The 27,559-nt window shown below is 36.4% G+C and overlaps 1 protein-coding gene across 1 annotated transcript; it reads right to left on the bottom strand.

Annotated features, from left to right (window-relative positions):
• Nucleotides 1-20,794: 20,794 nt before the first annotated feature.
• LOC109052275 (protein-glutamine gamma-glutamyltransferase K-like) lies at nt 20,795-27,292 on the bottom strand. The gene is made up of 14 exons (XM_042713670.1): nt 27,005-27,292; nt 26,468-26,829; nt 26,185-26,376; nt 25,510-25,761; nt 24,867-24,985; nt 24,603-24,710; nt 24,312-24,489; nt 24,083-24,221; nt 23,324-23,516; nt 23,022-23,175; nt 22,661-22,945; nt 21,798-21,958; nt 21,454-21,590; nt 20,795-21,339 (listed from the first exon to the last, which is right to left on the bottom strand). The coding sequence occupies exons 2-14, from the start codon at nt 26,826-26,828 to the stop codon at nt 21,195-21,197; spliced, it is 2,424 nt and encodes an 807-aa protein (XP_042569604.1). The 5' UTR covers nt 26,829; nt 27,005-27,292; the 3' UTR covers nt 20,795-21,194.
• Between the last annotated feature and the right edge of the window lie 267 nt (nt 27,293-27,559).

A 27,559-nucleotide genomic window follows, 5' to 3' on the forward strand; every position in this document is an offset into this window, starting at 1 on the left:
ATATATATATATATATATATATATTAATTAATTAATTTATTTACTACTGTAACCCTTTTTTTTTTGTTTGTTTTGTCTGCAACCCCTCCAGTCTCTTCAACACGGATACATTAATATAACATGGGTTACCACAGTGATAATTCACGTTTCTTCTTTTAAGCAGAAGCATTGGCCTAACAGTAACAGCCAAACAAAAAACACACTTGCTTGAGCTTCTTTTTTCTTTTTTCCCAAGTGCGCTCTGCTTTAAAGGGGCAGGCGTACCAAATATCTTTCTAACAAACATGTATAAAACTTTGCATGAGACATGAAAATACACGAAAATCTTACTAAACAGATTCACCAACATTTCTTCTTCTTCTTTTTATATAAACCATGAATTGACAAAATGTAAATTAAAATAATGAAATTCAACATAAGGTTACAAATTCAACATAAGGTTACACTACAATTGTTTTTATGAATATTTATTGACAGACAGTTTAATACTTTCAAGAACATAATCTCTTTAAGAATTCTCTCTTTAAATAGCTGCATGCATGTACAGACAGACATAAAAAATTATATTATTCATATTCATTTTATTATTGAAGTTCATTTTATTTCATGTCCTTTACAAATTACATTTTACATGACATTATACAACATGTATAAATGTTTTGTATATTATACCATGGGAAACGCGCTGGGATTCGCAACAGACTGAGGAAAAGAGCTCACAGTCCTCCTCTACCGAGCATTCTGCTCGCCAATGTCCAGTCTCTGGAGAATAAGATGGATGATCTTAGAGCCAGGATTAGTTTCCAACGGGACATTAGGGACTGTAACATCTTTGTTTGTCTGAAACATGGCTCATGACCCAAGTCCCAGACACTGCTATAACGCCGTCTGATAACTTCTCTGTTTAACGGATGGACAGGACAGTAGAGGCCGGTAAATCCAAAGGTGGAGGGGTGTGTTTCATAATTAACAAGAAATGGTGTGACCCCAGAAATTTCTCCATTCTGTTGCGCTCCTGCTCGCCTCATCTGGAACATTTATCTATTATTTGTAGTGTTAAAGTAGTGTTTTATTATTATAGTTTTCCTGTAGCTCAAGTGGTATAGCATTGCGTTAACAAGCGCATGGTTGGGGGTTTGATTCCCCGGGAGCACATGATAGGTAAAAATTGATAGCCTGAATGCACTGTAAGTCGCTTTGGATAAAAGTGTCTGCTAAATGCATAAATGTAATTTTAATTTTAATTTAATTTATTTGCCGCCCATTCTATCTTCCCCGGGAGTTTTCATCGATCATCGTTACTGCTGTTTACATTCCACCACAAGCAGACACCGGCTTGACTTTGTCTAAGCTTCACGATGCGCTCAGCGGCACCATCAACAAACATCTTGACGCTGCTCTTATCATCGGTGGGGACTTTAACAAAGCCAACCTCAGGCAGGTTATGCCGAACTTTTATCAACATGTTTCCTGTCCAACCAGAGGACCGAATATACTGGATCATTGTTACTCTCAGTTTAAGAATGCCTACAAAGCTCGCTCACTACCGGCTTTTGGCAAATCGGATCATGCCGCCATTTTCCTCACACCGGAATATAAACAAAGGCTCGTTCAAGAACCCCCGGTGCAGAGAGTGGTGACGCGATGGTCTACCCACTCAGAAGCCATGCCTACAGGCAGCTCTTGATGATGTAGACTGGGACATGTTCCATGTTCCATTCATCTGACGTCAGCAAGTTCACAGATGTAGCATTAAGCTTTGTAAACATGCTAGCTGAGCAAGCAACTAAAACAACAACTAGAAGGACCTTTTCTAATCAGAAACTGTGGGTGGACAGAACAATCCGTGCAGCAGTAAACAAACGCACTGCTGCTTACAAGGAAACATGAGCGAGTACAAAGCACCATGCTATGCTCTCCGACGCACAGTAAGAGCCGCCAAACTCCGATACAGGGAATGAATAGAGTCTCATTTTCAGCTCAATGACTCCCGAACACATGTGGCAGGGAGTAAGGACCATCTGTGCCTTTGGAAACAAGATGGATGTAAACAAATCCTCTGCAGAGGTGAGAGCATATCTCTTGATGGCGGATGAATTAAACTATTTCTACAGCCGCTTTGAATGCAAACAAGGTAGCGCGATCAGCTGATCAGCGCATCAGGAAGCAGCAGTCAGAGCAACGATAATCATGTGATCACCATGTCGGAGGACGAGGTTCGGAGGGCCCTAAAGCGAGTGAACGCCAGGAAAGCAGGGGGATTTCTGGCTGTGTTCCGAGGTTCTGCGCTGATCAGCTCACTGGTTTGTTTACATCCATCTTCAATGAGTTTCTTGCTACCTCGGTGGTTTCCACCTCCTTTAGAAAATCTGTCATCATCCCTGTGCCTAAGAACAATAAACCTTCTTGTCTGAATAACTATTGTCCAGTTGCCCTCACATCAATAGTCATGAAGGTCTTTGAGGGACTGGTTAAAAACTACATTTGCTCCTCCATCCCGGATACTTTAGACCCTCTTCAGTTTGCCTATCACCCACATAGATCACCTGAAGTTGCCATCTCTCACATCCTGCACTCTTCTCTCACGCACATTGACAGCAATGATGGGAACTACGTATGTAAGGCTGCTATTTATCGACTATAGCTCAGCTTTCAATACTATAGTCCCCATAAAGCTAGCTTCTAAACTCATAGACCTCGGCCTGAATTATTCACTCTGCAACTGGATTCAAGACTTCCTCATCGGCAGACCTCAAGTGGTGAAAGTAGGCCAGTTCACCTCTAACTCCATCACCCTGAACATGGGAGCTCCACAGGACTGTGTCCTGAGTCCCCTGCTCTACTCTCTCTACACACATGACTGCGTTGTCTTCCCACAGCTCCACATCTATTATCAAATTTGCTGATGATACTGTGGTTCTGGGCCTCATTTACAACAATAATGAGACCGCATACTTGGATGAGGTAGAGAAACTAACATCATGGTGCCAGGATAATTGTCTCTCTATGAATGTGAGCAAAACTAAAGAGCTGATTGTTGACTTCAGGAAGAGACAGCAGCGGCCCTATACTCCTCTTATGATTAGCGGGACCCCTTTGGAGAGGGTGAGCAGCTTCAAGTACCTTGGTGTAAACATCTCAGAGGATCTGACTTGGACTTCACACATCCAAACACAGGTTAATAAAGCCAGGCAAAGACTGTACCATCTGTGACAGCTGAGGAAATTCAGGGTTTCACCAGCAATCCTGAAAACGTTCTATTCAGGGGCCATAGAAAGTGTATAGACTCAGTGTATATCAGAGTGGTATGAGAACAGCTCCAGTCAAAACTGCAAAGCCCTGCAGAGAGTTGTGTGCTTAGCTGGGCACATCTCAGGGTCTGCTCTCCCCTCGCTGCAGGACATCTACCTTAAACGCTGCAAAAGCAGAGCTGTTAAAATCATCAAGGACTCCATCCACCCCAGTAACCATCTTTTCACTTTGCTGCCATCTGGTAAGCGCTTCCGTAGCCTGATGGCAAAAACCGAGAGACTTAGGAATAGTTTCTTCCCCCAGGCCATCAGGCTCCTAAACTCAAAACCAGCCTCATAACATCTACATGTCTCCACTTAATATTCACTTAATCAGTAAGATATTCATCATTCTCTACCTCATATTGACATACTGACAGTGTCACTACCTGTTTGCACATTCGCCTCTTGTATATCCTGTGTATCTTAATATTTAAGATTACAGTATAATGCACATATGCACATTTGCCTCTTGTACTGTACATTCCTTTGTATCTTAATATTTAAGATTACAGTATAATGCACATATGCACATTTGCCTCTTGCACATTCCTGTGTATCTTAATATTTAAGACTACAGTATACTTTCATGCACATTATGTTCTATTCTCTATTTAATTCTAAAGTATAAATTTTTTTATATTTTATTCTTATATTTTTATTGTTTACTTTTATTTCATACTTTCATACCTATATTTATGTATATTGTCATCTGTGTTGTATTCTTTAATAATTGCACTGGGAGCGGACCTGACTCACATTTCACTGCTGGTTGTATGTGCTCTATATAATCGTGTATGTGACGAATAAAAATCTTGAATCTTGAATCTTGAAAAATGTACTGCGCCATGGTACAACAGCAATACCCATTCTCTCAAGAAAGAAACTCCTTATCTTGAACGCAAATGGAGAAAAAATAAGGAAGTTTTTATAATTGCATGGGAAAACAGTATGTCCAGCTATAAACCATATCTAAAAGCTGCCAGGGCAGAGCATATCCGCAAACTCTCAGAAAATAACCAAAACAATCCAAGGTTTTTATTTAGCATAGTGGCTAGATTACCTAATCTGATTAATTATCAGAAATACAATAACAAATGTAGAATCAACAGTGTCTTGTAATTCAGCTTCATTCATTGCACCTAAAGAAAAACTGCAGTGCTTGACAACTATAGGACAGGAAGATCTAAAAAAAACTTATCACTGCATCTAAACCAACAACATGTTTATTAGATCCTGTGCCCACTAAATTACTGAAAGAGTTGTTACATGTAGCAGAATAACCCCTTCTCAATGTTATTAACTCGTCATTATCCTCTAGGTCACGTCCCAAAGCCATTCAAGCTGGTGGTTATTAAGCCTCTTAAGAAACCACAACTAGATCCTAGTGAACTGGCAAATTACAGACCCATTTCAAATCTTCCATTTATGTCTAAAATTTTAGAAAAAGTTGTGTCTGCTCAATTGTGCTCCTCCCTGCAAAAATGATCTCTGTGAAGAATTTCAGTTAGGTTTCAGGCCCCATCATAGCACAGAAACTGCACTTGTTAAAATTACAAAAGACTTGCTTCTTGTGTCAGACCAAGGCTGCATCTCATTGCTACTTTAATTGACCATAGCTCATGACATACTCATAGATTGATTACAAAACTATAGGGGTATTCAAGGGCAGGCTTTAAGATGGTTTAGATCCTACCTTTCTGATCGCTAGAACTTTGTCTATTTAAATGGGGAATCATCTCAATTAATTCCAGTAAAGTATGGAGTGCCACAAGGATCTGACCTAGACCCACTGCTATTTTCAATATACATGTTGCCCCTTGGTAATATTATTAGAAAATATGGGATTACTTTCCATTGTTATGCTGATGATACTCAATTATATATTTCAACAAGACCAGATGAAACCTCTAAATTATCTAAGCTAACCGAGTGTTAAAAATTTAAAAGACTGGATGACCAATAATTTTATCCTATTAAATTAGGATAAGACAGAGATATTACTTATTGCACCAAAAAACAGTACACAGAATCTCATAGATTACAATTTGCATCTAGATGGATCTATTGTTACTTCCTCTACAGCAACCCATGCACAAACTCATCTGTAAACCCATGGGCAAATGTTTACGTGAACCCATACCTGACAGCAACTTTTCTTTTAAAAATCACGTTACAAAAATAGCATTCTTCTATCTTAGAAACATTGCCAAGTTACGGAACATGCTACCTGTGCTAAGCTGGTTCATGCATTCATGACCTCTAGACTGGGCTATTGTAATGCACTGCTAGAGTCCTTACCAGATCAAGAAAATATGATCATATTACCCCAATTTTACATTCTCTGCCATACAAACCTACCAAATTTTCCCACGAGTTTGATCGCAAAATATAATCATTGCTGTTAAAGCGATAGATCACCCAAAAATGAAAATTTTATGTTTATCTGCTTACCCCCAGGGCATCCAAGATGTAGGTGACTATGTTTCTTCAGTAGAACACAAATTATGATTTTAAGCTTCAGGCGTTGCAGTCTCTCAGTCGTACAATGCTTGGCAATGGTCACAGAATCTATGAGAGGGAAAAAAAAACATGCACAGAAAAATCCAAAGATAGATAGATAGAGTGTACAACATTACTGTTAAACAGCATTGAAGTATTTAATTATCAGAAGAGAATAAATGGCTGTTTCTTTTAACTGTAAACTTGTTCATAATGACCTCAGAGACACTGTTTTTTCATCTTGTTGAGAAAGAAAAACTTTAAATAAAATCCTTTGAAAACTCAAATATTTATGTTTGTTTTATGGTGGATATTCTTCATTTGGCTGTACTGTTAATTGCTGCCTCAGCATTAAGAAAAAAAAAAAAGTAATTTAATCACTTTAATGTGTGGTTATAAGTGTATAACACTTGTTCTTGTAGAACTTTAGGAGATTTGGACCAACCAAAACTAATATTCAAAGGAGTGGGTGAATTGTGAAACATTAATTTTAAAAGTTATGCCTACTACATGCTGCAATAACATTCAAATGATAATAAATTTATATATTTCTTCAAAATCAAATTAAAACCTGGTAAAAAGAAAAAAAAATATCTACACTGTAAAATGAATGATATTTCATAGTTTGCATTTTCTAAGCAAAATATAAGAAAATGAGTGTCATTGAACCTTGTACAGACAGTCAGATGTTCTTCCTTCTTCCTCTGAACATATCAAATCATGCTGAAGAACATAATTATCTAGTTTTATTCATGTCAGCTCCAGTGCTGCTGTCAATAAATAAATAAATAAATACAACCAAATACTAAGACATTCTGTGGACACTTTTTAAAGTTTTATTTATACATATCCAACAGTAACGAACACACCTATAAAATAACTCATGGTCCATTCTCTACAGATCAAAAGTCTAGACTTTTATTTTGTAAGATGCACACACACACAATATTTTATGCTGTTAAAGCTAAGACTCTGAAAAACACAAGATTCATGTTTATGTATCCATTACAAGCTGATGTGCAAGTCTATTGTCTGCTGGAAAAATGTGTGGTGAGCTACAACAAAAGAGGAAACTGGTTTTGTATAAATCACACCCCTCATTGTGGTGTTATTTTATTGATGTTCTGAATAATAGGATATTTTGTTAGAATTGTTTAATTCACTAACATCATTTTTATTACCAGCAATTATTTTCACTGCATACATTTTTAATTTTGTAACCCATCATAGTAATACTTAACTCAAACAATTAAATACTAGTATTTTACCTGGACACATATTTTACCTGGACAGTATCTGTTAACAATAGAACCTGTTATACCTAAACTATTAACAAATATTTTACAAGAACTGACTCAAAAATTAGTGCATATTAAAAAAAAAAGCTGCAGACAGAGGAAGATGTGAAACTTCACATGAATTATACAACTAATTACAGTAAGTAGGACTAATACACACCCAGTGCAAATGGATATAGTGATGATGGCTCATATGCAGGTCAAGACAAGTGCAGCTGCTCTATTGCCCCCAATTAATGCCACGTATAACACTGTCTCACCAAATGTGTCATATTTCATTTTTATTGTTGCTATGCATTTTGTTAAGTATTTGAAACCTGGAAACTGCATGACAATTCCATAGCAATGAACTGAATGTGTCCTGAAAAACAAGGTGAACTAGTTAAAACATAGGCTATGACTGTTTTGCAAAAGAAACATTGTAAAACTTTAAGCAGCAAATGTTTGTGTATTTCCAATCAAAGGGATTATTTTCCAACAACATCATGCCTGTTTTAACCTAAAATATATATAATTAAGAAATAAATATATAAAGAGATAACTACAATTAATTTAGCTTTGGTTCTGCAATCAATGTCATGACTTTAATTTAGATAAAGTAGAAATAATTACTTACATTCAGATTAATTTAGCTTTTACAATATATGTATATATAAAATGCATTATATGGGATTCAATCCAGTGACCTTGCCATGACTAGTTTGACATTTACATTTGGTCATCATTATAAATATTTTCTTCTTACTCAGGAATTTCTCAATTACATCAGTCCAGAACAATGAAAGACATTAATTTGGTTTAACACCCTGAAACAGAACATTGAAATTAACATATGACTCTTACCCAAAATCATTTCTTCTTGCTCACAGGAGATGCAATGGGGTGGAGATGGACGTGAAGTATATATATATATATATATATATATATATATCTATATATATATATATATATATATATATATATATATATATCTAGGGCTGCAGTGGAAAGATGAGCTGGTTAAAGCAGGACTTACTGTTCACTTGCTTCAGTAAATCAACTTCTCACTTCAGTTATTTGTTACAAACAAGGACAAGGACTAAAAATATGTAAGTAATCAACTTTATTTAATATTACTTCAGGGCTGTTACCTGGTTTTATTTTGCACAGATTCATTGGTTTATAGTCATTTAATAAGCCACAACAATCAAATAGTCAAGATGACTTGCCTTGCTAATAAATGAAGTTCTACAAACCTGATTTGAATGCTAATAGATTTAAAGGCTGGAATATTCAGGGAAGAAAGCTAAATTATGAATGATCCACCTGAACTTGTGCATAACCAAACAATGATTATGTTGTATCTTTTAATTCATCCTTCACAATCTTCTTTCTTTTTTTTTGCACATGCCTTTTGTCAACAACCCATAAAAAAACCTCTACACCGTCGGCCGTTTTCCAGGTATGGACAGCAGGAAAGGAGCATCCTATGCTTCAGTTTACACCAACCCATGCACAAACTCATCTGTAAACCCATGGGCAAATGTTTACGTGAACCCATGTGCAAATCCTTGTGTAAACCCATGTGTGAACCCATGCATTAACCCTTGCACTTCTCCATATGCTACTCCATGTGTTACTCCTTGTGCTAATCCATACATTACTCCATACTCTAATAATTACGGCTTTGTCACTCCATGCTGTGATTATGAGACTAAAAAAGTCGTCATCAAGGAATGCGTGAATGACTGTACAAGCAAGTCTGTGGAGCTGATGGTAAGAGTTACATATCTTTATCATGCAATGCATGATATGAAGTGTTATTTTTATTCATTATAACTCAATGAATGGTCTTTTTGATAATTAATTACCTGTTTTCTGCTTTTTCATTTTCTTAGAAGCTGTCCTCCGGGATAGTTAAGTTGACCTTCTCAAAAGCAGGACCAGACAGAATCATCAGGAGCATCACACACATTGTTTCCTTGATGATCATCTCATCATCCGCAGAGGACAGTGTTTCAACATGTGGGTTGATCTGTGCCGTCCTTTCAATCCCAGTTGTGACAAGCTTCACCTGGAGCTCAAACTAGGTTAGTATTTAAATGTGCATGACAATAGAGGACATACTGTATCTACATATGTAGAGGAGGAACATGTGAGGAGCTGAACCAGCATTTCTACCATCAATGAAATCTCTTGTTTAACAGGTCATATCCCATCCATCCGGGACGGCACTTATGTGATCGTTCCAATTGTGGAAGAATTCAAGAAAGACTGCTGGGGGGCAAAGATCATCGAACGAGGCCAAAACCGAATCCAACTGTGTGTGCACTCTGTTCCGACTGCTTGTGTTGGACGATACCAGCTCAGTGTCGTGACACACTGTCAAGGAGGCAGATTCACTTTACCTTATGCACCTGAAAATGACATTTACATGCTGTTCAACCCCTGGTGTAAAGGTACGTGTTTCATTACACGTTAACATAAACATGAACCTGAATACATATTTAAAGTCCAGTGTTCTCTTTATCAGATGATTGTGTGTACCTGAGTGATGAGGCGGAGAGAGCTGAGTATGTGCTGAATGACATGGGCAGATTTCAGTGGGAGTTGTACATCACAGGAAAAGGGCAGAAACAATGAAACTGTTCTTTTCCTAGTGTGTGCATTAAAAGTGTTGGAACCTATTGGGGTTGCTGCTGGAAATCTTTTCACATTTCATTTTTCTTGAAACATCTGAAATATAATTCTAGAGAACAAGATCTATTGTATAACATTTTCATGCACAAGATAGCATGATAAATTTTCTCACTCTTCTGTCTGATTCTTAGTTTGAGAAGGGAATCTTGTCTGCGTGTATGTTTGTGTTGGAGAAGAGCTGTACACCTTGCTCAGGGTGGGGAAGCCCCATTAACATTCCCAGAGTGGTGTCTGACATGGTGAGTCTTCATTTCCTTCTTATCAACACCCCGATTTCATGTTGGAAAGCCTTCAAAATGGTCAGATTTGTTCTCTTCTGAATGTGGTATTTCTGCATGAAATTTACTGCATTCAAAATAAAATAGTTTTAATCGCCTGTCCTTATCAGGTTATTGTCAGCAAAGACTGTGGTGTGCTGGTGGGTAACTGGTCACACTACTAGTTTCAAATGAGACTGATGTCTACTTGGATGAGAAAAAATGAACTATGATGTAAAGCATGGGGTCCTTGCCCACACAATTTAAAAAAACAAATGCAGCTCACCTTGTAGCGTCAGTCTCTGCTGACAGGCTGCAGCCACGTACTACACCGGAGTCAGGAAGACCTTCCTGAAGAGAGACCAGACATGCATCGAGCTCAAGGCCTTAAGGCCTTAGACAGAATCACTTTCCAGAATCCACTGCCTTGTGTCCTGAAGAACTCTGTATTCCGCTTTGAGGGCATTAGGCAGCATGCCAGAGTTGTCAACTATGGGTAAAATTAACTGCTCAATAAAATAATTAACTGCTTTTACATTTTTCTATTTAATTTTCAATTAAATATATTAATTATGATTGCTGAACATAATAGTAAACTCAATATTCGTTGCTAAACAGTTTCTGTAATCTGATTTTTTTTTTTTAGTAGTAGTGTAAAAAAGCTTTCTATCTTTCACAGTGAAATTGCAGGGCATGCCACAGTGTGCCTGACAGAGAAGTTTATTCCCAAGTGTCACGGCCCACAGAAACTTCTGGCATCATTTGATTGTCCTCAGCTCACTCAGGTGCATGGATTCTCCAACACTGTTGTCAAACAGCACTGTTAAACCAAACAAAAACACAGTAAAGTTCCCCTGGAAAGAAAATGCTGTTGACTAAATGCTGCAGTAGAACATTCTAATGTGTGTTTCAATGATTTGCAACCTGAATTAACAATTTTGTTTCACTTCATCTACAATTAACAAATGTTACATTATTAGAGTTGAAATGTCTGTGTTCATTAAAGAACTGAAAGCTTGTTCATCATGTTCGCAGAAGACATTGCAGTAAGATGTTATTTTATGCCAGACATTTTTTTTTCCATCTTGACACGAGGAAAATAATAAAATAATTAAGTCACACACACACACACACACACACACACACACACACACACACACAGTAGAAAGTTTTTTTAAAAGTTTTTTTAAAAGTAGAAAGACTGATTTTATTTTATCTATTTCTTAACATACTCCAATATAATCCATTGGAGTATCCCTCACAAGCTGATGTGTAAATCTGTCGTCTGCTGGGAAAATGTTTTGTGGATTTGTTTTGTACAGATCACATCCCTCATTGTTGTAGGCTTACATTACAGATCTGCATGAGTATCTAATCACAGAAATTCATCTATCGACAACATAATTTAAGTACTAGTACTTTTACCTGGATACATTTCATGTCATTCTGAAGACATTCCTCTTGACAGTATCTGCTGACAACAGAAATGTCATTCTGAAGAATTTACTATTGAAATATTTTACATGAGGTGACTTAATGAGTGCATGATATAAAAACGAAGATGCTGACAGAGCAAGATATGAAACTTACACGAATTACATAATTAATAATAATTACAGTAAGCAGGACTAATACACACCCAGTGCATAAAAACTTACTAGGCAAACCTGAAATATGGTGATGATGGCTAATATGTTTAGTTAGCAGTTCAAAATGAGTGAAACTGTTCTATTTCCCTAATTAACACCACGTATAACACTGTCTCACCAAATGTGTCATATTTAATTTTTTACAGTTGCTATGCATTTTGTTAATTATTTAAAACTCAGAAACTGCATGACAATTGCAAAGCAAGGTACTGTACGTGCCCTGAAAAATGAGGTGCACTAGTAAAACTAAGCCAGATGTTCATGTAAAACAACATGTCTGTTTTTACACAAAAATTCAAAACTAAAAAGATAATTAGAATAAATTTGGCTTTGGTTTTGTAATCATTGTCACCAAGTACAAATTACACTTATATAAAAATGACAAATCAATTTCGTTTAATTTCCACAAAGCAGATCAGAGAGAATGTTAAGTAGGAAATTTCTTCAATTAGTGAATTGAACAATAAAAATGATAGTTATAAATAGATATAATATACAGAAAAGAATAAATTGCATAAATTCAGGCTAATTATTTTATGTACTATTTTTTATTTTTTATTATTATTGGAAATCTTTTACAATATATGTAAAACAATACATTATCATACTTGAATACTGGATTCAAATCAGTGACCTTGCCATGACTAGTTTGACATTCACATTTGGTCATTATAAAGATTTTCTTTTTACTCATGAATTTCTCAATTACATCTCTACAGAACAATTACACTAAGACATTAGCTTGGTTTAACTCCCTGAAACATGACATTGAAATTAACATGACTCTTACCCAAAATCTTTTCTTCTTGCTCACAAGAGATGCGATGGGGTGGAGATTGATGTGATATACAGTATATGTAGGGTTTTAGTGGAAAGATGAGCTGGTTAAAGCAGGACGTACCGTTCACTTGCTTCAGTAAATCAACTTCTCACTTCAGTTATTTGTTACAAACAAGGACAAGGACTAAAAATATGCAAGTAATCAACTTTAATATTACTTGAGGGCTGTTACCTGGTTTTATTTTGCACAGATTCATCGGTTTTATAGACATTTAATAAGCCACAACAAGAAAAGAAAAAAAAGTTAAGATTACTTACCTTACTAATAAATGAAGGAAGTTCTACAAACCTGTTTTGAATGCTCATAGATTTAAAGGCTGGAATATTCAGGGAAGAAAGCTAAATTATGGATGCCCCACCTGAACTTGTGCATGATTAAACAATGATGATATTGTATCATTTTATTCATCCTTCAAAATCTAATTTCTTTTTGCACAGGATGTCTTTTGTCAACAACCCATTAGCGCTGCACAATTAATCGAAATTAAATCGCAAAGGCAATAAATCGCGTTTAGGCAGAAGCTGCGATTGTGATGCATCAGGGAAGCAAAGTTCTGTAATCAGCAGTAAATCTCCATCCAAAGGCCAGAGGGCGCTCTCGCGCTGAAAATCCAAATATGCCCCCAAGAAGAAATCCAGGAAATGCCTTGCTGCGGCTGAATAAACCGAAGATTTTAAGGGTGATTCTTATGGGGCACTTTTATGTTCTTTGGTCATATAAAAAAAAAAAAAAAAAAAAAAATTATTATATATATAAAAAAATTTTAATATATATATATTAAATATGACCAAAGAACATAAAACATAAATATAATTTTGGACAAATTCCTCTTTCTTTGTTTCTTTGTTAAACTAACAATAAAACCACTTTTTTTTTTTTTTTACTACTACTACCACCACCTTTCTTTTTTGGAATATTTTATTTTCAGCTTTTCAGTTTAGAACAAGTAGAATAAGAAAAAAATAATAATAATACCCCCCCCCCCACTACCTTTTCATTATGTTTTCATACTTTTCAACCTCCTTATAAGTGTCAAAATCATTGTTTTCTCCTTGTCGCACACCCTGATTTTTAAACTTCACCAATGAAAGTACAGTTTAAAAATATAACTTATCTGGTAACTATTAATGTACCTTAATTAAGCACTAGTAAAATAATTAATATACATAATAGTATTTAATGTGAGACCACTATCAATATTACTTTTTATAAGTGAAGTGATGTAATATGCTCTGCATTTATCCCATCCAAAGTGCACACACAGAGCAGTGGACAGCCATTTTTTTGCCGTGGTGCCCAAGGAGCAGTTGGAGGTTGGCCTCGCTCAAGGGCACCTCAGTCATGGTATTGAAGATGGGAGAGAGCGCTGTACATTCACTCCCCCCACCAACAATCCCTGCTGGTACGAGACTAGAACCCGCAACCTTTCAGTTACAAGTCCGACTGTCATACCATTAGGCCACAACTTACCTGTCACACACGACTGTCACACAGTATTGGTGTCATTTCCACCACAGCACTGTGATGTCCCTTTAAAAGGTTTGTGTGAAAGATTGTTTAGATCAGGGGTGTCAACCTCAATTTCTGGAGGGCCGGAGCCTTGCAGAGTTTAGATTCAACCCTATTAAAACACACCTGATCCAACTAATCAAGTCCTGCAGGCTTATGTGAAAACTGCATGGTTTGTGTGTTGGAGCAGGGTTGGAACTAAACCCTGCACTCTGTGGTGGAAATGACATTTATGGTTACAAAGTACAATTGATATGGATTGCGAGAGTAGATTTGTGTAATACTTTTTATATTATAATATATTAAATATTTTTTGTTATTTTTATATTTATACTATGATTTTTTTTTTAATTTCTTAATTATATTACTTTAATATTAATTGATTTAATTTTTATCTAAGATACCACCTAAGAAAACAAAAGAAAGGTCACAGGCCTATAGGGACAAAATAAGAGCTGACCCTATAAAATATGAAGAGAGACTTAAGAGACAGGGAGAGATACACAAGGAGAAACTAAAAAATTAGTAGTAAAAGCAATTGCAGATCTGTCAAAGCGGGAGCAACGCAAACAAAGCACACACTGGAGAATCAATCAAAGAAATTATGCAGGCCTACCTTTCCACCACCACACTCTCCTGATGTTGCCTTGCAGCCAAAACAGGATGCTGACCTGCCCAATCTCAATCCCAAAAACAGAGGGGAAGGAAAAAGTTAGCAAGAAACCATCAAAAAAAAAAAAATAATAATAATATAGAAAACTTAAAAAAAAGGTGTATGCAGCACTGTATGAGAGTAATGTCAAGCTTGAGAAAGCTTTGCGAAAGGCACAGAAATACTGCCAGCGGTATGATAGACTGAGGAAAAAATGAGGCAGTCTGACTCTCCAAATACAATTGAGTTTAATGAGTGTGATGAGTTTAAGAATTTTTCTGATAAATCTCTATGGTTTCTGTACATTCACGTTAATTCATTGTCATTTCCACAACACCCTGTCATTTCCATCACCACAAACACATTTAAAAAAAATTATATTTAAAAAGTTCTCATCACACATTAAAAATGGATCCACAATTCATGAGATCATGCTCTTCTAAATATAAAAATTCAAGTTATTTATTTTTTTAATAAGCTTACGCAAACCAATATTAATTTTCAGAGTGTGTCAGGTGTACAGTTCAGCATTTGGTCCTTAGGGCAGTTAATTTATCTCATTGACAAATGTATAATTATTGTAGATTGTGGAAAAAACTAGTTACAAAAATGATCTTAGACAATTCTTGAGTGGCATAAGTTATTCTGTTTTTAAATAACAGCTGTATATTGAGATGTGGTGGAAATGACATTTGTTCATTGCAGGTCAGAAAAAAATTAAAATATTAACAATTTCTCTTGTAATCTAAGTTTGTCCTCTTACAGACCATAAAACTAGACATTATTTAAACTTATGAGACTGTGTTAAGTGACTTTTGAACAAGTTTTTTTTTTTTTTTTTTAATTCAACTTCATAAGGCTAAAAGTGCCCCTACTTGAAGAAACGCCCTTAACTGGTTTCATTGATTCAACTTGACTGATAAATACAAGAATATGGCAATATATGGTTTATCTGAGTTCTTATTATAATTTTCATCATAATAAAGAATATCTATAATGAAATGCTAATCGACATTATTACTGCTTAGAATACAATGGAATATTGTGTGCCTAAATTAAGTTAGGCACACAATTACTCGACTGACGTTATGAAGTGAGTTTGGAGTAAAAAATGTTATTAAATGTGGTATTTTCACGTGCTCTCAGATGGAGTAGCATTTCCTACACAGAGCTGTAGTACAGCTGTCATTATCGTGAGCTATTTCGTCAATTTCATAATCCTACGATTATATCGTCTGCGATTATGAACGCGATTTCGCATAGCTTATCAGAGAACTATGGCTCTGTGTAGTAAATGCTGTTCTACCTGAAAGCAGGTGATGGAGATTTACTGCTAATCAGAGAACGGCTCTACTGACAAAATGTGCATGACAATAACAGTTAATTGTGTTCGATTTATCGTGCAGCCCTACAACCCATAAAAAAACCCCTCTACACCGACCTTCTCAAATGCAGACCCCAGACAGAATTGTAAGAGGCATCGCACACAGTTTCCTTGATGATCATCTCATCGTCCGCAGAGGACAGTGTTTCAACATGTGGGTTGATCTGTGCCGTCCTTTCAATCCCAGTTGTGACAAGCTTCACCTGGAGCTCAAACTACTGTAGGTTAGTTTTTAAATGATCCATGACAATAGAGGATGTAGAGGAGGAACATGTGAGGAGCAGAACCATCATTTCTACCATCACTGAAATCTCTTGTTTAACAGGTCATATCCCATCCATCCGGGACGGCACTTATGTGATTGTTCCATTAGTGGAAGAATTTAAGAAAGACTGCTGGGGGGGAAAAGATCATCGAACAAGGTGAAAACCAAATCCAACTGTGTGTGCAATACAAGCTTCCTTCATCAGAACAACAGAAACAGATAATGCTTGCCTTAGACCATGATAGATAATGACAGCTAAGACAGATATGTGAAACATCTAAACACTTATTGAACAATAAGGTGCTTTAGATAAAAATAAAAAATAATAAAAAATAAATAAAACAAAAAAATAAAACAAAAACACATTGAACTGCATAAACATTAAGATGATAGTTAGGCAGTGAAAAATTGGAGTATATACAAAAAATATTTAAATGTCTGTAGTATCTGCCCTATATTGTCCTGCACTAAGTGAAAATATAAAATTGATTAACAGTGCAAAAAATAAATTATGCATATGGCAGTGGGCATACATGCTACACTAGCTGGCTTTTGACACAAACATGCAAGTGGTGCACGTTCTGCTTTAAATTTCTGGTTTAGGGACAAGTGTCAGGTGTGTTAAAAACACAAATTTCACTGTTTGTCATTTTCCAGCAAGTAAAGATTACATGATGTTGTTACTACAATATTGTGTGTGATTATGTTGATAGAGATAAATCGATGAATTAAAAACAATGCTACTTACATAGTCATTTCCTTCCATATCTCTCAGGAAAGGGTACTTCACAATCAGTGTGTGGCAACTTGAATATACAGTACTCTGCATTAGTTGGATACCTAGCAGAAAGGTAGAAACAAACTCTAAATTAGTTTTTCGATTTCGTCTAATTGTCTTCATAGATTGTGAATTGATCTTAGTACAATTGTAATAACAGAGTTGGTAATAATTATTTTACTTACAGGATGTGTTCTGTACTGTATTGCACAAAAAGGACACTGATACAAACTACCAACTCTGAAGTCTTCACCTTCGATACATATGAGGACATCGTTTTGTCTAACTGTAACATGTATCTGTCTACAACAATAAACTAATTACTAAAGCTGCAAGATATAATGCAAAGGAAATTAATTATGATTGTAAGCTTCCATAAAATGGGGGGAGAGGGGACGGTTGCAACACTTTTTGCATTTGCTTTAGTTTCTCAGAGACTGTTTGCATTAGAAAACCAGAATTAAAATACAATAAAGCCACATCAGTCAGCTACTCACCCACACTGCTGTAACGTGCACATATGATTAGACACATATAATTTATACTTGAATAGACAAAGTCAAATGTTGCAACCGACCCCACAATAGGGGACGGTTGCAACATTCCACGGGGCTTTTGCAACATTCATTAAAATGTAATTAAAACCATTATTAAATATTATTTAGCAATTTCTTTATTTTATTTGTGCATAGACATGGTCTTTAATAAGTTAAATTGGCTGTATAAAACAAAGCATAGTAAATGGGGGAATAAAACATTTTCATGTTACAACCATTTCTTGGTTAAATATTACAATACATTTGAACTACAAAATATTAATTTAATCAGAATCTAGACACTAATATGTATTAATAGTCTACTTCTGTTAGCATCTGTAAAAGGTTACTGAACTGAGGCCACTGCATAAACATAGACACTATCTTAAGACTGTCTTAAGAACTAGTTTGACCAGCTAGCAGTTAACAGTGGTAATCAGTCTTACTTTTTTAAAATTAAAATTAGTCAAATCTACCATTTTATGGAACTGACTTGAGTCCACTTTTGAAATAAGTCCACTTTTACTTAAATAAAAAGGAGAAATATCTAACTATTGAAAGGGGTTCTTTATTAATCCATAAGATTACAATTATGTAATGTTATGGCAAGCTTTTACATCAGTGTTGTGGTAAGCAACAGCATGTTGCAACTGTCCCCACACTGACAGGCGTGATAAAACTTGGTATATTAGCTTGACACAATATCTTTGACACATGCTAACTATGCCTATTAGAAGCTAAGAAAACACAGATATAAATCATATGTTTTAACAAACCCGATTCCAAAAAAGTTGGGACACTGTACAAATTGTGAGTAAAATAGGAATGGAATAATTTACAAATCTCATAAACTTATATTTTAATCACAATAGAATATAGATAACATATCAAATGTTGAAAGTGAGACATTTGAAATGTCATGCCAAATATTGGCTCATTTTTGGATTTCACGAGAGCTACACATTCCAGAAAAAGTTGGGACAGGTAGCAATAAGAGGCCAGAAAAGTTAAATGTACATATAAGGAATAGCTGGAGGACCATTTTGCAACTTATTAGGTCAATTGGCAACATGATTGGGTATAAAAAGAGCCTCTCAGAGTGGCAGTGTCTCTCAGAAGTCAAGATGGGCAGAGGATCACCAATTCCCCCAATGCTGCGGCGAAAAATAGTGGAGCAATATCAGAAAGGAGTTTCTCAGAGAAAAATTGCAAAGAGTTTGAAGTTATCATCATCTACAGTGCATAATATCATCCAAAGATTCAGAAGATCTGGAACAATCTCTGTGCGTAAGGATCAAGGCTGGAAAACCATACTGGATGCCGTGATCTTCGGGCCCTTAGACGGCACTGCATCACATACAGGAATGCTACTGTAATGGAAATCACAACATGGGCTCAGGAATACTTCCAGAACACATTGCCGGTTATAACAATCCACCGTGCCATTCGCCGTTGCCGTCTAAAACTCTATAGGTCAAAAAAGAAGCCATATCTTAACATGATCCAGAAGTGCAGGCGTTTTCTCTGGGCCAAGGCTCATTTAAAATGGACTGTGGCAAAGTGGAAAACTGTTCTGTGGTCAGACGAATCAAAATTTTAAGTTATTTTTGGAAAACTGGGATGCCATGTCATCCGGACTAAAGAGGACATGGACAACCCAAGTTGTTATCAGCGCTCAGTTCAGAAGCCTGCATCTCTGATGGTATGGGGTTGCATGAGTGTGTGTGGCATGGGCAGCTTACACATCTGGAAAGGCACCATCAATGCTGAAAGGTATATCCAAGTTCTAGAACAACATATGCTCCCATCCAGACACGAGTAAAACATGAATAACGCATTAGACAAACTATAAACGTGGCAGATGCGCACTATCGACGGTTAGGTAGAGAGGTTTACAAAAAAGGGGTTTGAGTTACTAATACCTGTTGCTGGTGTAACCCGCAGTACCACGACAAAAGTCAAAGAAGAAGCAGCTTGTTGGAGAAGCATTATAGCCGTGGCTGCGGCAAATAAATATCAAAGAACAGATAATTTATTTAAAACTACAAAAAAAGAGACAACAACGGAACAGGAGAAGATGGCATTCTTTCAATCTCCACAAGGACTTGTAACGTACCATGGCAGAACAACTGTTTGTCGTGGACAACAAAGTGATGTAATGCTACGTTTTATAATAAATGATAAGACACTTGTTCTTTGCATTGTTTTATTTTAAATAAGAAGGTGTAACATTAAAATATATTAAAGTGCAAAAAACACACACACAAAACTCAAATACATATGGAGGGAGGAGTACTAGCAGACCAATCACAGTGCTTACGGTCTGCGTAGATTTGACGCGCTGTGACATTTTTGGAGAGGTGCACGTCAGGCTACGCCGTAGCCTACACGTACAATGCACAACCTACAACGTAGTTTCAATGCAGAAGTATAAATAAGCCTAAAGTAGGCACATTAAGATGCAGGGCATGTCATACCACCGCCACCTTCTCTTGTGTAAACGAAATTACGTAAATGTATGTTTACCACTGATTGGCCAACACAGTAAAACTCCTTTCACCAATGAGAAACCTTTTGGCACGCCTCTACCTTTCGGCACGCCCATTGCTTAAGGCTGGAGCTACCCCTGTCTCGAAAGAATGGAAATGTATTTTCCTGAAATACATTTTTTAATATATTGGTATATGACATTTGAGTCAAAAATATATTTTACTGAGCTTCACAGTTTAAAACATATATTTAGCACATAGTTAAAATACATTGTGGACAGATTATTTGTTTGTTTGTTGTAGTATGGGAAACTTTGAATATTTTTACATTTTATTGCCACTAACCTAGCAAGTATATATACATCTTTTATGTATTTTTACTGTTTTATCTCCATGTTATGGCACATTTCTCAGGGTTTAGATGTGTACATTATTCATGTCAGGATGTGTTTTTAACAACCTGTTACATGTTCAGAGAATTGACTTACTAAATTAAGTTTAAACTTTGTTGAAAAAAGAATCACTAAGTATCACCTTATAAACATGAATCTATCTGTACTGTAATGCTCAACAGCCTAATTAGAACCACAGTGTTGTTGTATTATGTCATGATCATTTCATCCACAGATTCATAGTTACACAGCACAAATACACATATACTGCAAGTGAAAAGCTTTTATTGATGCAACAGGGAGGACAGATTATCAGTGCAGTTAAAATGAGTAAATAAATCATTGAACACAATCACATGTTATTTGGTTAGGTTGACTAACAAAATTAAGCAGTTAAAGTTGTGTATGATTAGAATGGTTCAATAATAGCAGTTTCTCTTAAAATATGTGAAACTACAGTTTTATCCAAAATATTTATAATTCCAAAATATTACTCCCATAAAATAATGTCTGGCATAAATCATCATCTAAAAGCAAGTTCCCAATATTAAATGCACCCTTTGGTTCACCCTTTACTAAGGATTACAACTTTCTCTTTTTTTAACTCTGCAAATCAACCCATGTGAAAAGCATGCTGAAAGCTTTCTGCTCCTCCACTTATTTGAGAGATTGTTCACTTTTCTTTGACAGCAACATCGGTGAATCCATGCACCTGAGTCAGCTGAGGACAATCAAGCGAAGCCAGAAGTTTGTAAGGGCCAGGACACTTAGGAATAAATGTCTCGGTCAGGTTCACTGTGGCCAGGCTTGCAATGTCACTGAGAAATAGACAGAAAGTAAGACGTTTAACTATATACCAATCAAAATGAACAGCAGCCGGTTACATCTCCCCTTATTTTTTTAACAGTGAGTTAATCAGATGAATTTCCTACCCATAGTTAATCGATCTGCAGTGCTTCATTCCCAGTCCCTCGATACGGAAAATAGCGTTCTTCAGTACGCAGGGCAGTGGGTTCTGGAATGTGATTTTTATTGGCACTTCTTTGCCCACCACACAGTCACATCCAGGCTAAAAGAGAAAATCACAATCTGCATTAACACCATTCAGGTTACGAACAGTTATAAAAAAAAAAGACTCCAGTTTCCATACCCAGCTAATAATCAGTGGTTCTTAATTCGTTTCTATGCCTAGGATTAAACAATTTCACTAAACTGGGTGAGTTTCATTCATAAACACCAGCAGGGGAAGTATAGCTTTCAAGTTATTCAAACTCACAGTAATAACAAGATCTGGAGTGCACATTCTGAAGTTGAAGTGTTTGGCCACAATCTGCTTAGTCTGAGTGACCCGTCCAGCGACGGTGAGCATCATTGTTGAATGATCCACAAGGTGCTTCTTATAATCCTCATATCGCAGGACCCACTCCAGAACCTTGGCTAAAATGGAAAACAGATAAACACTGAATACATACAAGCTACTTTTGAATGCAGTAGTAAACATCCTCATCACTACCATATCAGAACAATTTGTATTATGCTATTTGAATTTAGACTATACTGAGTCTTTGATATATTTTGTATATAGTTTTTTTATTGGCATTGATGGTTCCATGAAGAACCTTTAATATCCATGGAATCTTTGTATTACTGATTGGTTTTTTTAGATTAGTAAAATGTTCTGCACACAAAATGGATTGTTTTTTTAATTGTTTTTTGATGGGTTGTTTATGGAACCTAAAATGATTTTTCAATGGCATTTCTAAGAAAACCCCCTTTTGAATTTCTTTATGTGTGTGTGTGTGTGTATATATATATATATATATATATATATATATATGTATGTATATGTATGTATATATATTAGTCTCTACTAAAAGCAGATTTATGGTCTTTGTATAAAAGCTAAAGATAAATCTTTTATGATGAGATTTCATAAATGTTTGAATAAGTTTTGTCAAACCAAACTGGCGCCCAAGATTTTTTTGTTAACTGATTTCTATTTCCATTTTTTTTAATGAACCTCTTGTGGTTTCTACAGAGGCATATGGAGCATACAGAGCTCATTTTGAATGGATTTTTGCATGAATGGATTAGTTTATTTCTCAACTTTAGCAAAGCTCTGATTAATCTTTTTCTTACTTTCACTGGCCTTGAGCTCAAAGCATGTCTGGTCCTTCTTCACCAAGGCCTTGTGGACTCCAGTGTAGTATGTGGCAGACACCTGGCTGTGGAGGGTGACGCTACGAGGTGAGCTGCATTTGTTCTTCAGAGCGATGCAGAGCACGGCATCCTTGCCCACGCACGGTCCATCACCCTTCATGGTGATATCACAGACTACATCCTCAGCGCAGGGCAGTGGGTATACGCATTTCCTGCAGCCATGACCAAGGGCAGTTTCCATAGCTTTGCGCTCCTCCTCTGAACCTGATGGATGTGGGAAGTGGAGGTAAACAACTATTCAGAGTGAAAGAGTCTTTAAGTGATGTGTGTGACTTTTCACCTTCTGGGTGTTTGTAGTGGTGTGTGATATCTACACGTTTGTCTGAGCCAACAGCCTTGGTGCTGATGCAGTGACCTACTGCATTCTTGTCAACATGGATCACAGCGAATGTTCCACAAGCTGTCCGCTGCCAGAAGACTATATCACTGTTCACCTAGAGCAAGAATAGTTCATTATTCATAATATATTACCACAAGGTGGTGTGTATGTGAGACAGAGAGAATTTGAGAAAAAGTTACAGGAATAACTGCCTCAAAACCACAGTATATGCGTAATGCTTAAATTATAAACTATTTTCATACCTCAGCAAAAACGAAGGGTGTGTCATATTTGAGAAAGACCTGCCCGCTGCGGATTGCAGCAACAGAGGTGGGGCCGCAACGGAAGATGCCCTGACTGGTTTCCTGAGGAGTGGAATCAACCACCTGCCAACCTCCAGAACCAAATGGCAGATCAGGTCGAGCCATCCAGGCCTCATTCCAAACGTGGTAGTTCCTACATGGAAGAGAAGCATGATCTTTGTGGACAGATTTAAAGTAGAGGAGACAGATAAACTATGTCTGTACATTTGATAGCTTCCACCTGCCTGCAAATATTTAGGTCATTTGCGTGAACAACATAATTCATATTGGTGTAAGCAGGAAGATGTCTTAAATTTGCTAAAGTATCTAATGAAATGAAAAATAGGATTTCATTCTATATAAGTCTTTATAATAATGCATACAAGAAAATGTTGCAATGCAGATTCACCACTTTGTGCTTTTTCAGGAACACTGCATAGTTTAGATCAAAACTGTAAAAAATATTCAATGTACAGTCAGTGCATATAAATTTTCTCACCAACAGGTGGTGCTCACCAAAGCAGTAATAAACTGCTAAGCAGTTCCTCTAAACTGGTGATAATCTTTTGAAAATCTTTGAAACAGGAGTGGCAAAAAAGTATTCATTTTTAAATATTCATAATAAGCAGTTTTAGAAACTGTTATATTTTTGTGCATAGTGCCCATGACACTATGCTGATGTTACAGTACATAATGAAAGAGGTTTATGCAGAATCTTACCAGACTGAATCACGGTTCATGTGATCGATCAGATCATAGTTCTCATCAAGATAAATGTCCACTGTCATAGACACATCAGTGTCATGAGCAGAACAGAAGTTTGTTACTGGACGAGCAGGAATGCCAAAGCACCTCAAAACTACAAGAAAGAGAAAAATATAAGTTAATTACATCTACAATCACTTTCTCAAAACCTTTTCTTCGTCGTCCAGTCTGTAGGAACTCTTACGTGTGTTGGTGACTCCAGCAAAGGCCAAGCTCTGTCCATATCTGACTGGTATTCCTCCACATTTGTAGTACTGTTTCAGGATGGCACTGCTGCTGCACCAGGATGTAGGAGCAATTCCATCTCCATAGTAGTGTGACCAGTTACCCACCAGCACACCACAGTCATCATTGGCATTAATCTGTGAAAGTAAGACAGTCAAAAATGATTAGCTGTTCTCTTGCCAAACATCAAGTCTTAATGAATGTTTGTTAGGCTTTTTGACATGCCAATAAATGGAAAGTCAAGACTCACTATGGCAGATGCCACTCTGGCCACGTTAACAGGGTCTCCCCATCCAGTGCATGGGCCACCACTCTTCTCCAACACATAGAAACACGCAGCCAAGACTTCTTCATCAAACTAAGAATAAGATAAATGATATACTAAGATGTTTGCCATGCATTGTGCAAATTCTGTGGTTTATAAGAGAAAATGTGTGTATTCCAGCTCTTTAGATCATTTTCTGCTGCAAATTTTCTAATTTTCACATGCGTTAATAAAAAGTTTGGCTCTTACTTGACCAAAGTTCCAAGTTCTGGAAGCGATCTGATGTTTAGTTCCATAATAGATTTTTCCCACGTCATTCAACACGTACTCAACTCTCTGGGCCTCATCCTCCATGTACACAGAGTCATCTAGTAAAGAGATAGAGTGTTGAAATTTTTACAATCATTTATTGATTAGAATCAGTATTCCTTCTGAATTTAGTTTCAATTTTGCAGATGCTTGATTAATCCGAGCAGAAGTATTCAGTATCATTCTTGAAAAAGATATTTAAGCTAGTGAAAAACAGAGAAAAATAAAAAATATAGCTTATTTCGCAAAAAGAATTTGGCTTGTAATAGGTTTGTATATTTATGCAACCATTGTTATTTTTGTAATTCTAGTATTGCTTCTGTGAAATCTCTGTACCATTCTATGACACTGATTCTATCTTGTTTCTGCGTGTAATATTTCACACAGCTCCAATTCCATACTAAACATTCATTTACATGTGGAACTGATTTAAGTCTTAGAATTTTTCAAGACATTTTTGAGTCTTCTACAAGGAAATCTGAAGTTTAGAAGGAACATTGTGTTGAGATGTCTAAAATGCAAAAAGTCTGAAAATGTCTGAAATGCAAGTGAAATATTTTATTCTCTCCCTCTTCATACATACCTTTACACCAGGGGTTGAACAGCATGTAAATGTCATTTGACGGGTTGCATGATGAAGTGGCCCTGCCCTTTGGGCCGCAAGTCACAACGGTGAGGCTGTATCGTCCAATACAAGCAGTTGGAAGGGAGTACACACACAGTTTGATTCGGTTTTGTACCCGTTCGACAATCTTGGCCTCCCAACGACATTTCTTGAATTCATCCACTAATGGAACAATCACCAGTGTGCCATTGCAAATTGATGGAACATTCCCTGTGAAATAAAAACAACAAGAAATAACCAAGGTTATCATCATAAACTAAAACTATTAAAAAACAAACTAACAAAAAAAAACTTTTGTTACTTATAATTATACATTACATTAACATTAACTAATAATTTATACATTAACTCAAATAAAATATATAAAAAACTTTCAGTTTATTTCAGTTAGTTGCCAAGGCAGCATTTCTCATTTAATTTTTGTAGTAATAAAATAACTAAAAATTAAATAAAAATGAATAAAAAAGTTAAAATGGCAAAAACACAACAGAATTATTTAAAAATTAAAATAAAAAAAGAAAATACAAAACTAATTCAAAACAGTATATTAAGGATACTAAAATAACGCTGGAAATAACAGTGATGGTCATAAAATCATATCATCGCAAGACTGATCGAAAGGACTTAACCAACCAAGTCTCAGCTCCAGGTGAAGTTGGTCACATTTCGGATTGAATGGCCGGGAAAGCTCAATCCACATCTGGAAACACTGTCCTCTACGGACAATGAGGTGATCACTGCGGAAACAACTGGTGTGATGCTCCTGACGATTCTGACACTTCCAGGATTTCATCAGGTCTACACAACGAACCTGCAGAACCAAATCTGAGAAAAAACAAGCAGAGGAAATCAATTAGGAGCTCTAATGGACAAATTTCACAAAATGCAGCTCAGGCCAAAGATCTGCAACTCTTACCTTCGCAGGTGCGCACGACTTGGCAGTCATCTGCACATTGCTTGAAGACAACTTCCTTGCAGTCATAATCACAGCGCGGCTTCACATAGTTGCAAGGAATGGCGCAAGGGTTGTTGCATGGATTGACACAAGGATTCACAAAAGGAAGCACGCAAGGATTGACTACAGGTTTCACACAAGGATTGATGACAGGCTTCACGCAGGGATTCACACAAGGATTGACAACAGGTTTCACGCAAGGGTTACTGTAAATCGGCACACAGCCAGACCCTCTCCAGAAACTGTCAGACTTCAGTTTAATGCCTGGGAAACGGCCGATGTTGCAGAAGTTGTTGTTCAGGCCATACTTTATGAGAGACATGCTTTGAGATGCAAAAGAGAAGGAATGAGAGTGATATTAGTTGTCATTTAAGTGATCTAAGATCTTTTGTTGCCTTTTTCTCCTAGAACAAACAAGCATTATATATATATATGAATTGCATATAGTGCTGTTTCTCTTAAAAAAAAAAAAAAAATCTTTTTCAGTTGTTTACTTACATGTTTGTGGTTCTTGCTCTGGAGTGATGTTGAATCTGAAGAGATTTTTGTCCCTGTTTGGTAAAAAAATAACAACTGAGTTAAACTCAAATTACTAAAGCAAAGCAAGTCTGGCTGGAACCACGGCTTCTTGCACTCTGACACTTCTCTACACTTTAGTCCGGTATATATTCACTTCTCCGTTCTCAACCCATCCATGAGTAATTGAAGTGCCTACACTTTTTCACTGCCTCATGGAAGGATTTTAGATGAATCACACAGGTTAATTTGAAAAGCAAACTGCAATGATGCAAATTTACAGCTTAGTGTAAGTGTTCTGATAGTATAATTGATGTAAGAATAATTAAACTCACAGGCAGAGCTGTAATTGTGAAATTCCGGCATAAAGGCACACATAAGCCAGTTTATGCATGGAATATATGTTCAATTCTAGCTGTACAATAGCAGTTTAGACACACCCAATCATTCTTTGTTATTGCTGTTTTCTACATTTTAGAGTAATAGTGAAGTCACTAAAATACAATGAGATTTATGTAAACAAATGAAAATGGCTTT

Source organism: Cyprinus carpio, chromosome A23, assembly GCF_018340385.1.
Source record: "Cyprinus carpio isolate SPL01 chromosome A23, ASM1834038v1, whole genome shotgun sequence".
In the NCBI taxonomy this organism is placed as follows: domain Eukaryota; kingdom Metazoa; phylum Chordata; class Actinopteri; order Cypriniformes; family Cyprinidae; genus Cyprinus; species Cyprinus carpio.